The sequence below is a fragment of the Rissa tridactyla genome, chromosome 10, assembly GCF_028500815.1.
Source record: "Rissa tridactyla isolate bRisTri1 chromosome 10, bRisTri1.patW.cur.20221130, whole genome shotgun sequence".
NCBI classification, from domain to species: Eukaryota; Metazoa; Chordata; class Aves; order Charadriiformes; family Laridae; genus Rissa; species Rissa tridactyla.
In genome coordinates, this window is record NC_071475.1 from 12,053,694 (window position 1) to 12,066,130 (window position 12,437).

The window sequence follows — 12,437 nt, forward strand, 5'->3', positions numbered from 1 at the left end:
AACAAATAAAAACCCACAAAGGGCAAGAAAAGAATCGTTGCAATACACAGTAAAATGTAAAAAAGGATGAAAGAAAGAAAAGACATTTAGGACAATGAAAGAAGAAATTTAAAAAAGACAAAATATACACCATACACACAGGCTGGAGAAAAAGTAAAAAGGTTAAATAAAGATAGATTCAAGGTAAAGACAGAAGAGAGCCGAAGACTTTAAATGCTAATGAGAAAAGCTGATCCAAAAAGAAAAAAAAATCTGGTAATGAGACATTAAAAAAACCTGATGTAAAAACAGAAGAGAGAATAGCCAGGGATGAAAATAAGAACAGTAATCAACCAAATAAAATCTTCAGTTAATTGTAATGCCATGCAAAAAAAAAAACCAAAACAAAACAAACAGCGATCTGTATTTCTAATTACTCCTTGTATCCAAAAACATTATAAAGACAAAAGTAAATGAGTTTTTGCTTCCAAGAAACCAATGAAGATATAAAACAAAAGGACATCAATATAAATCAGCAAAAGGAAGAAACAAACAACAAAACCCCATCTTGGTTCAGCATTTCTGAATAAGAAAAATATACTTTTAAAGAACCTGCCAATTTTTATGTCACTTTCCCACACTAAACTCACTCTTCCGTGTAGTAACTTGAGAAGTCAGTTCCCAGTGACATTTTGGTTCCACAGACACTGTGTAGGTGGGAACTACAGGTACCAGGTATCAAATTCTAGTGTCAATACCTCAATATTGTGGTAGCCTGTACTATAATCTACCAACAGTTGTAACATTAGCATGCCTACCTTCTTATCTTACCAGTCATTTACCTTCAATGAACAACCCTCTAAAAAGATACACCATCTCATGTTTGAGGGTAGTGGACTTCTCCAGTATGAGATGAGATCATATCTGACAGCATGTGATTTCCATCATATCTCTCAGTTTCCATGTTCTTTGGTAATGGCTTGGGACAGCACATGTTTAATCAAGAACATAACCGTCCTTTACACAGGACAGACAAATGTTTCTGCAAGCTGTTGATGGCAGTACAACTACCATGAGTTGTAGACATTTTAAATACGCCAATATTTGAAGTCTCTTTACAAGCTCTATGCTTGGAAGTCCCCATCGTGAAAGATGATGGAAATTATTTTAGATGCTTTCCCTAACACAAGATATGAATTTGGAACTCAGGAAGAGTAAGAAATACGGGTACTCTTAATTTTATGTCTCTTTTCCATAAGCAATAAAAAGAAACTGCACGAAGGTTTCAATCCCTCCTACTTTATGCTCTTAAAGAGGTTCAAAAGTAAACAGGGGACATTTCTATAATACAAAAGGTTTGACCTCACACCTACCTACAGGGGAATACATGCATACACAGGGCCAGAGAATTACCACACATTGCGTCACAGAACACCTTGAAATGTACTGCAATATGCGTAATGTTTGTGTCCCTAGAGCTTCTGTGCTCAAGTACCCTTTCGCTTTTTATAGCTAAGCACTACCGTTCAAACGCTTCTGACTACAACCACACTGTAGTGCCAACGATGGCCTCCTTATCCTTCTAGCTGCATAGCACACTTTGCCTTAATGCAGTCAGACTTCTCCCCAGTTCTAGTGGAAATAACATAAAATTTCTCAAGTAGTAAAGAAGGTCCCTCACCTAGCACAGTCCTTGTTTCTTTTATGTGCCTTCTCTATGTCATTTCCACTTCCTAAGCATGCATACTGGAATACATATTAACGCAGATATGCAGTCAAATTGCACTCAGCTTGTCAGAATTCCTGAATCTGTAACTCCGATTAGGCAGACCACCCCTTTGATTGGATAAAGTGAAAAAGCAACATAAAACCACAGGGAACTCATCCTATTGATGATCAGATTTCAGGTCCAACAGCCTAGACCCACCTCCTGCCCTTTTGTATTCCCATTCATAAGGGACCTTCAAGTGGAACCTGTACTCCCTCTCATGGTGATTTCTTTCACCACAACTCACTCCAGTTTAGGAACCTCCAATAGTTTCAGATCCTCATTCAGCTGCTTCCCATCCCCAGCTGCTCTTGCCATTCAAAAGCAGTAACAACATTATGAAAACTGAGGCCTTTCTAAGGGAAAGGGTGGGCTGTTGTCATTAACGTAACCCAAACACCAGATGGCCTCTTATGTTACCTATATTTCCTAAAGATCCACAAAACTACATACGCTTCTTCACTCAGCCACACAAAGATCAGACTAAATGTTTTTTATCATCCTTATTAAATATATATCTGTTATAACAAATGGTTTAGAGAAAAGATGATCCTTTATATAACCCCATTTTCTGAGTAACTTTCATTAGCAGGCTTGCCAGGCTTTCGAGCAGTTTGTCTGTTGTTGTTGTTGCCCCTAAGTCCCGCAACACACGTATGTGGTTTTCTTCGGAATCTCAATTTGGAGTAAAAATATTCTTTATCAACAAAATCATCCAGCAGCTCTTCATTTTCATTATGTTCCTTAACACAGGCAAACATTAGCAGTGTTTCATTTACTAAGGAGTGAATGGGTGAAAACAAACAAAAGAACCCCTCATATTCTATTTTCAAGCTTCTTGTACCTTTGTCAAATGCTTTTTAAATCAAACGCTTATGATGGATATAATTAACAATTTCTGGCTTCAGAGGCTGAAAAGAGACCAGCAATGAAGATCAGATTACATTCACAGCAAAATACACAACATTTACCCAAATTCCATTGTTGTTCTCCTGTAGAAAATGTGAAAGTGCAGGTATTATTAATGCACTAATATTTGTTAAGAACCTCTGGTGAAGGGATTATCATCATCTACTTTAGTTATATCGGATTTTCATACTACATAGGAAATGAACAAAGGACAATAAAAGAATATGCATAATAGTAATTTGTAACGCTCTCTGCAATCACTGTGTATGGAAAGGTAATCTCAGTTATCAGTTAACAGCACTGTTACAAGGTCATCTACTAAACCTGAAACCACCCCTTTTAGTTTCTAAAAGGACACAAAGATTTTGTTTTGAAAAAAAGTCTCCAAGACCCATAAAAATAACAGTAGCATAATAAATGCCACGACTTTCTGTGGTACTGCGTAAATAAAATAAAACATTCTACCGAAGGCACGCTTATCAAACAGAGATAAGGGCTGATATTAGTACAATCTTCCACAGCTAATGCTTGGAAAACTTGCTGTGAAGTGTCTGCACCATATTTGGAAGTAGGCACAAAAACCAGTTTTGACTATTTTTTCCACTGAAAATATAACTAGGAAAGGGAGAACAGTTACTCGAAAAATCTGAAAAAAAAGAAGAGATAAGCACCAGAAACAAAGGACCCATTTTCTAGCTATGACAATCACTACACAAAGATAGGACTAATTTGATTTCAGATGCTATGACTTACTGACACTAGCAGCTCCTTTGAAATCTTAAAAATTACAGTATACCTTTAAAAGGGAACTTTTTCTTCATCGATACCTGAAAGTCTAGAATGGCCTTTATAAACAGTTAACTCCAAAATTTGTTATGCAGACGAAAAAGAGATCACGTGCTACACTACATCTTAAGCATTTATCTGTTATGAAGTGACCAATTTATAATGTACTGTCAACTGCTCCACACACAACTGTCTCAAAGATTTCGGTATGTAACTGTCCCTCATAGAAATTTTTTTTTCCTCTGAGGACAGGAAAATTAACAGAATACTCCTCTAAGAATGGTTAAGACTGAAAACTGTAGGATAAACCCATACTTTTTCCTTTAAGAACAACTAACTAGAACAGAACATGGCATCACAGGAATTATCATTCAAGCAACAGGGGTGTGTGTACATGTATGTTCTCACCAAATGTATGATTGTCGTGTTCCTGATGACTTTCTCCCTTAAAGGCTGTCATTTTTTTATGAACATCAACCCACCATGGTTTGTACATTAAGACATGCTGAATAGCTTCATCTTCAAAAAAATCAGCTCTAGGAAAAAAAAAAGTCATATGCTATTTATTTCAGTTTATAGTGTACGTGTGTATATTTTAATACATACTCAGAATAGGTTATTTTCCTACATTAGAAATATGTCGGACTTGAAATGAGAAAATAATGATTATTAAAAGCATAAACAATATTCTCTTATCTTACAGTACCCCTTCCTTACTTCCTCCATCTTTCCTGAGCCACCCAGACAGAAGCCTAAGAAATTGATGAGTTTGCAGCATCACATGAAGGTGAACAAACTTGATTTGTTCTGGATGTATCCAAAGGAAAGCATTCCAAAGAGGAGACTTCTCAGACAATATTACTGGCAGCAAACCTGATTTTACTGGGAAGCTCTCCCACTTTAAAACTGCCTATACTTTGTGGAGGAAGAGTATGCAGCTGAACGGCAAAGATAAAGTAGGGATGGGGACAGACTTTTAGGTAAACAAGGGCATAATGTAGCAAGGTGAAAAAAAAAAACCAAAAAAAGAGTTGTACATAAATTCTGGAAGAGAGATTATCTTCATCTCAGCACTAATCCACTGTGGTAAAAATCTCAATATAGTAGTTCTGAGAGGATTTATACTAAAGGATTCAAGTTCTAGGCTTCCTCATATCATTTTTAGCTTTTTCTTCAAGCCAAACAATACTATAAATACTGAGAACTAAAAAAAATAATGCAGGAAGTTTCTTAATACCTTCTTAATCATCATACAAATTCTACCCAGTCCGCTGAGTACAGAATGTAATTTGCTTCACTCTTACACTGACAGATTTTTTTGTTGCTTTCCTTCAGTGTCTTTACAACATAACCTAAAGATATCAGTCAGTGTACATCTTCCTCAAAGGCAACAGAACACTTCTGTTTGCCACCATTTCTCCCAGAGACGTCCTTCTCATCAGGGTACACAGGAAAACAATTTTTGTTGAAGAAAGGTTGGTATCATCTGTTCTGAAGCATCCAAAAGACAGCTATTAAACTAAATGGTTGTAGCTCACCTACCAGGCTAGAACACAGGGTCTAAGATGGAAACTTACAATTACTGTAATTTGCATCCCATTATAGGTTAGGAACTACTTCAGTTCTAGTGAAATGTACTTCCAAGTGACATTTCAAGAAAGCTTTTCTAATTTTGATGTGCTGGAGAAAGACACACAGCTGCCTCTGAAACACCTGACTGGGGAAAAATTCCAAGTTTGCAAAGATACCTCCTGAAACAACTCAAAATGGGTTGAGCCTGCCTCTCCCCAACAAAACACACCAGAAGTACTAATTCTCCCTACTAGGGACTACACTCTTCTCCCACCAAATCAATCTTGCAAGAATCACTGTATTAATAGATCTCATGGCTTCAATTTAGTTTACTTATTTGGAAGTTTCTGAACCTAATTCAACCCAAAATACTCCAACTTAAAAGGCAAGAAGAATCATTTCCACCTTCATTACATGGGACGAAGCACAAAGAAACACAGAGTCTTGGTTTGGCACTTTTCCTCATTCTGCTGTAAAAAAGGCTTCATCTGATGAAGGCAAAAGTGGCCCAGACAAAATCTTCACCACTTCAAAGCTCAAATTTACTTTCTCATAGACCAGGATGTTTCAGTAATCCTTGTTTCACAAGGGGAAGACAAAGTTTGACATCTACAACCTGAAATGCTGGCAGGGATTGGCTACTCAGCTGCTGAAGAGGCGAACTATGAAACAATGTTCTGCAACAGTTCACAGCAGCCCCTGCTCGAATGCAGATTTAAGCAGTAACTAAACAGCAGAGTAACCCCAAAACTGATAAGCAAGGTCTTGTGTCAGTGTCACACTTAAGAATACCCTCTAAGGCCTACTGTGAAGAGACAAAGAAACAGACAATAAAAAAAAATAAAGCTATTATTTCCAAAAGTGATCTCAAAACCAATAATTTATGAAAAGAAAAAGTGAATATATTTCAACTGAGGTACTTTTACTTGACCAGGTGAAGTAAATCAATGCTCACAGGTAATGATCAGGGTCAAACTTGGCAGCCTCAGCTGCCAGGCGTTTCCTCCTACGTTCATCTACAGGAGTCTGGTCTGGAGCCTTAATGTCAATAACATCACTGAGTTCATCCTGCAAATGGAACAAAAATTATATGATCAAGCCACAAGTATGATATGCAAGATTTATTTAGTAAGAGTTTAGGAAGGATGCTTATCAGCATTACACTGAAATCCCTGGTCGCTTTTTAACCTCCCTTGCAAATCTTGCAAATTCAGGCTCCATTGTGCAGACAAAACATCAAAATTCCAAGGAAATTCAATTATTTGAAGTTCCTTAGAATTCATGATACTATGAAGTCTACTCGGGCCATTTTATCTTAAGGCAGACAGGTTATTTTGCATTATGATAAGATTTGCAATGTTTAACAAAAGCCCACAACAAAGACAAGATAAAAACCATAGATACCGTTCTTGTGACTTTTGGGATTACTGTCACACTCTGAGGTGGCCATACATTAATTAATGGGCAGTTGCAGTGCCCTTTTAAGCATCATTAAGTAGTGGTACATTAATGCTGATGGGAAACGTACTTCACAAATTTCATGGTAATGAACCAATGTATATATCCAAACAGAATGTAAATACTTTCTCCATAAACAGCAATCCTTCTGCTCCAAACCCTGAAAATACTACAATTATGCAATAACGAGTTACAGAGTTACATAATTAAGTTGCTTTAAATAGCTACAACTTAAATTGCTTAGAGTAAGAACACTACAAAAAATTGTTATAATTTACTATTTTAATAAGAGCTCTATATACTACAAATATTATTATACTATCTGGCATGCTACAGGCTGTAGATTAGCTTCAATCTATTCATGAATTAAAAAAACTGCTGAACGCACAAGAGCAAAGTAACTGCATTTTAAAGCTCCTGTCCTACCAATTAACCCACAAAAGCAAATTTCAGTGCATCAGCATAACCCTAGTAAATCCCACAGATAGCAGGTGGGCAGACACCTTGAAGAGTTCACACTTCAAAAGTTTTTGTCTTGTGAGAACATCAAGTCTACAACAAAAAATACGAAGAGAAAATTACCATGAATTTCACAATAAAAAAAAAAATTAATGCAACAACCACAACAGGACTTATACACTAGCGTTATTTTTTGAGTAATTTCTTTTTAATTTAAAAATAAATTAAAATTCATGGCATCTGAAATATACTGTACGTTGATGTTAAATATGTTTGAAGTCAGAACAGAAGACAATAGCAAATACAAAGCACAAGTGTTAACAGCAGACTGTTAACAGCAGGGAGACAGTTTGCAGCTTGCCAGAACTATTCCCCTGGCACGTGGCCTGCTTCATACAGGCCTTTTTCTCCGTGCCTTCACAGGCGAGCTGAACCATGCTGGTGACAGCAGCCCACCTCCAGAGGCCATTTTTACCAAGGACCCCATCCAGCCCTTTCCTCCAACACTGAAACTACTGCAGAAACAGACTGGCCTGTTGACTCTGCTACACAATTAACTCAGTCTCTACCATCCCCTAAGTTCTGCAGCAACAAGGACTTCTCTGTATTACTACGTGCAAAAGCAGAATATTCTGAGTCACAGAATGGGGTAATGGAGAAGAACAATTATCTAATGATCCCCTCCTGACTCTGGAATAAGCCGGGAAGCCTTTCCAACAAGAAAGTTACCCTGAACTTTTACAATACAAAAAGACAAAAATGCACCTACCTGCAGCCGCTGGAACACTCCTGACCGCAAATTCCCAAAGCCGTAACAGTACTGTAGTGGTAGCATGCTTTCTGCACTTTCTTCATAAGGGGTCTGCTCTATTTCCCAGTCAAATTCTTCTTCTTCCTCCTCAGACAACTCAGCAGAAGCAGCTGTATCTATTGCATGGTCAGAGAAAGAAAATTATTACATAGAAAATACATATTATTTAATAGAAAGGCAAACACTGATAACACAATAAGCCTTTCTCATTTTACTACATCTTTTAAGAAATCTTATATGACACTGAGTCATAAAGGCAGACGCTTACATCAGGAAACCATAGGTCCTGCTCCAAATTCTCAAACTTTCAAAAATGAAGACTGGGAACACTGAAGTTTTTAAGTATACTCACTCAAAGACTGAAGTAATTGTTCCACTGATTTCAACAAGATCAGAATTTGATGCTAAAAGAACCCTGACAGGATCAAAGTAATGTTATCAATAATTTCAGATAAATATTAAAAAATTAAACACAGCTAGTCAAACCTTCCTGTCTGTTAAATACTGATTTCAGCCAAGTCATCCACTAGAACCTGTGGTTTTAATTAGCTTATGCCATTTGAACTAAAAGTCCAGTTGTGCTAGCTTGTAGAAAGCAGAAGACTCAAATGTGTGTGTATTATACAGCCACTAGAGGGGTACAAAGATCTACAGAGGATTAGCATATGTTAAGCACATTTTGGAAAAATGTAAACATAACTAAACCTATAAAGAAGACATGTACTTTTATACTTAGATGAACTTTCAGATTCATTCACACTCTTCTCATACCTTGGACTAGGCAATAATAGAAATATTCTATTTTTCTACATATATCACTATGTAGATCTACAACTATTAACTATTTCATTATGTATGAGTATCACTAGTATAAACAGGATTTTTTTTTTGTCATACCTATCTCTTCTACTAAAGGTTTTCCTGATCTTGATTTCTTTGGTGCTAAAAGAGATGTCAGCATGTCCAGTCCCTCAAAATATTGGCCAGGAATCTCCTTAGGTAACCGAATTGTAAAAGTTCCTTAAAGGGAAGTCAGAATACAGTTATTGCATTAAAATATCCAAGACAAACAAAAATGTGCATTTTTCCTCTAATGAAAAAGGCTCACAGAAACTGGGACACATGCAGGTAGCATTTTATTATGCATCAATCCCTGTGCATGTTTTTAACCTTACTTCATAAAAATAAAAGACTTTAATGATAAAGCGTGGAAGAGAATATTTAATAAGTGTTGGTCTCTCGACTCACATTGTATAAAAACAAACCAACAGAATACAAGCTTTATTTTATCTTGAATCCTTCCACCAATCAAGCGTTCAACAGACCATAGGAAACTACATTCAGCAATCTGATTATTGTCTTAAGTCAAGGACATAATAAAGGCTTTGCAAGCAGCAAATTATAGGTTTTATTTAGTTGTGGGGTTTTTTTAGTGAATACATTAATTCCAGAAGGTACATATTTTACTCCAGAAATACCTTCCACCTTAGGTGTGGAGAAAAGATAACGTCTTCTCTCTTAAGACATATTCAAGAGAGTACCTCAGGATTATCTCATTTCTGCTCAGCACTACCTGACTTCTTTGCAGATTTACTAGACTAATGATCTTGGTACAATGACATGTCCCCATGCCCCCACAGGGCTTCAGAAGGACTTGTACATAATTTTTTCATTACTAGGACAGTTCTGAACACATCCTTTGTGCTTAAGGATGGCCTAAGTAAGTACAATAAACCCCAAGCAAGATTTTTTTTTTTTTTAATACTACATATGAGAAACTTTACATTTATTTACAGTATCGTACACTTCAATAAAGTTCTATGCAATTCCAGTGCAGCAAAGTACAAATTATTGCAGAGTTAGCAGCATTTTTAATGACACACATACTAAGAAAACTAACTAATACCTTTGTCCGTATTATAAGATGCTTTTTCTCTGCCATCTTCTACAGTTCTTCCAGGAAGTGTTAGTCTGCAGGCAAAAAATGAGACGCCTCATTGAATGCTTGACTAATTCCACAACTTAAGTGTTTCAGCCTATAAAAATGTAAGTCACATTCCAAAAGCAGTACAAAGGACTTAACTACGTGACTCCTGTTGACACTAATGGAAGTCATTGAGTTAAATCCCCATGCACCTCAAAATCTTTTTCCCTAGATATTGGTACAAGAGACCAGCATCCAAGATAGAGAAAATTTGTAACTCCTGGTTTCCCAGCTTGGATGAGGCCACAGCCACCACAGAGATGACGCCCTTGGCACAATGTACAACACTGGGAAGATTCTGCAATTTAAAAACTCTAAGCTAACCCCCAGCAACAGGATATGAGAACTCATCCAGAGTTCTTGTACTGCTTACTCAGAATAACTTTGATACTGAGATTGCCTCTTGTTCCTTTCCTATAGTGTAGTGGGGAACTTGCTATCTAGAGAAAAGACACAGCCTGGAACCTCACTTCCTACTGCCTCCACTCACATGACTTTTCTCACCATATGTTACTAGAAGTGCATCAAAACCCATTCTTCAGCAAATATACTGTATCTGGCTCTGGGAGAAGACACACATTCTACACAACTTACATACATCCAAAGAATTGCCTTGCCATTTTACAATTAAAATTCTATCGTAAAGTAAATTTAGAAAAGTATTTCTTTAAACTCCTTTTAACGTGATTTAATGTCTAGAAACAGAGGTCAGATCCATAAAAACAATTCTTTGCACAAAATGGGCTGTCTGCAGTCTACAGTGTAAAACCTGCAGATGAGGAACGTTCTGAAGGGACCAAACTGAAGTTCATTCTCTGCTGACTTTTATTTCTTTTACTAAATCAAATTTTTTTAAATCCTGCCACTACTTGCCTGAGAAAGTATGGCTTAGCATAAAATTTAAAATCTTCCCCTTCAAAATACACATCGAACTCTGAACCTCTGGCATAAGGTACTTTGATTACTATTGTAAGAAAATCCGGATCCTGGGTCAGCTCAAAAGCTGGAGTGATCATGACGAATCCTGCACGAAAAGCAACCACTGGCTTTGCGGCCCTATCAAAACAGGAAAACAAGAAAAAATTATTGTAATCTCCAACTTATGAGAGCAACTAGTGACTTCGAAAATTCTACAAGATGACCATTTCAGGTTCACACAGAATTATCTTCAACATACTCATGACAACAACAGAAGCAGCACGTCATCAAGAATGTGAAGGCATCATCTCTCTGAACCCTAATGAAACAATTGAACATAAATGAATGCAACTATCTGGAGCACAGGAAAGCACCACCATATCAAGCATAAAAAGCACACTAAGTTCAGTTCTTGAACTTGGCAGCTTTTTGTAACTTGCTTATAATTTCACACATAGCAGATGTTAAATCTGTACAGTTCATTAGTGAACTGATCACAAACCACTACTAGAAAATACTGAAAAACAGTAATACTTTCAAAAAATTAGAACTGTATTTTATAATCCATACAAATCTGACTTTCACAGTTCTCTTTATTAACCATTCTGACAATTTCATGAGCAAATATTGAGCATTAATCATTAACAGGGCTAAATTAATGGATTACCCTTATTTTTCTTATGGGTAATCAACTTCATTTAACAGGTATAACAAAAATGAAACTCTCCATTTCACTGTATCACTTGATTCCAGGGCAACATTTCCACCCTTTCCAGGCTGAGAAGCTGCATTGTGCTTATCGACTTGTAACTAGATAGGAAATACCTGGACTGAAGAACACCTGCAAACTGATGTACATTTCTGTGGACTTTCTTCTTATCTATTTAAACACTGCATGCTGTCTAACAACACGGGACAAGAGGTAATAAAAATCCGCTAGCTTGCTCAGACCCTTCAAGGATGATACGCCAGCCTGCCTGCATTTTTATTTTCTGTTTTACCTCAAGCCAGGACACGGAACCAGAGGTTCATAACATTTAACAGCAGCCCCAAAGCCAGGCCCAGCAGTTCCTGCTCTGAGCTGCTCTGGGCTGCTGCACTTTGGGCATCCCTGGCACAAATTAATGACCCCAGGTCATTAAATCTGGAGGTTCCCACACAAGCCCCGGGTGTTTCACAGCCCAGGAACCGCTGACATCCATCCCACAACAACGCGATATTCCATACCCAGCAGCGCTTTTTCCAATCTAAAATAAGGCATCCCAAAATAATTAAGCTTCCCAGCCTTTTCTGTAAAAAGACTACTACATACTAGAGGAAAAAAAAAGCAAACAGAATTAAAATGCTTCTGTTGCAGCAAGGGGCTGGCAAGAAAAGGGACAAAAGCTTTGCTCTGCTTTCCCTCAAAAGTACTACAGTAAGACATAATTCCCTCCGCTGCTCATTAAACCGGGTCAATACGCGATAACTTTACCACAGGCTAACTCCGGAGCCGCGCCGCAGGGCACGGGAGAGGGAAGCCCGCCGGCCGTGACCCCGACGCCCCCGGGACAAGCCGCCAAGACCGCGCCGACGCGCTGAGGGAAGGGACGAGCCGGGCTCCCACGGGCAGACCCGCACCAATGGCCAAGGGCCGCGAACAGCAACCTCCACAGCGCCCCGAAGCCTCTGAAGGGAGCTGGTTCCCCGAGGAGGCGGCTGCCGGCGAGGAGAGCCCCACTCCAGACCGCTCCGCTGAGGCCGCCCGCCTTAGGCCTAACCCCGCCACCACCCACAGCGCGCGCCGGGCGCTC

The 12,437-nt window shown here is 38.1% G+C and overlaps 1 protein-coding gene across 2 annotated transcripts in view; it reads right to left on the reverse strand.

The window, feature by feature from the left end:
• The window catches only part of SHQ1 (SHQ1, H/ACA ribonucleoprotein assembly factor), a 54,759-nt gene extending 42,322 nt beyond the window's left edge, over positions 1 to 12,437 (reverse strand). For both annotated transcript variants that reach the window (XM_054216184.1, XM_054216183.1), the window contains exons 1-7: positions 12,119 to 12,437; positions 10,600 to 10,782; positions 9,649 to 9,713; positions 8,640 to 8,762; positions 7,701 to 7,858; positions 5,970 to 6,082; positions 3,851 to 3,978 (exon numbers count right to left, since the gene is read on the reverse strand). In XM_054216184.1, the coding sequence (XP_054072159.1) occupies positions 3,851 to 3,978; positions 5,970 to 6,082; positions 7,701 to 7,858; positions 8,640 to 8,762; positions 9,649 to 9,713; positions 10,600 to 10,742 (730 nt within the window). In that variant the 5' untranslated portion in view covers positions 10,743 to 10,782; positions 12,119 to 12,437. The remainder of the gene's footprint in view (positions 1 to 3,850; positions 3,979 to 5,969; positions 6,083 to 7,700; positions 7,859 to 8,639; positions 8,763 to 9,648; positions 9,714 to 10,599; positions 10,783 to 12,118) is intronic.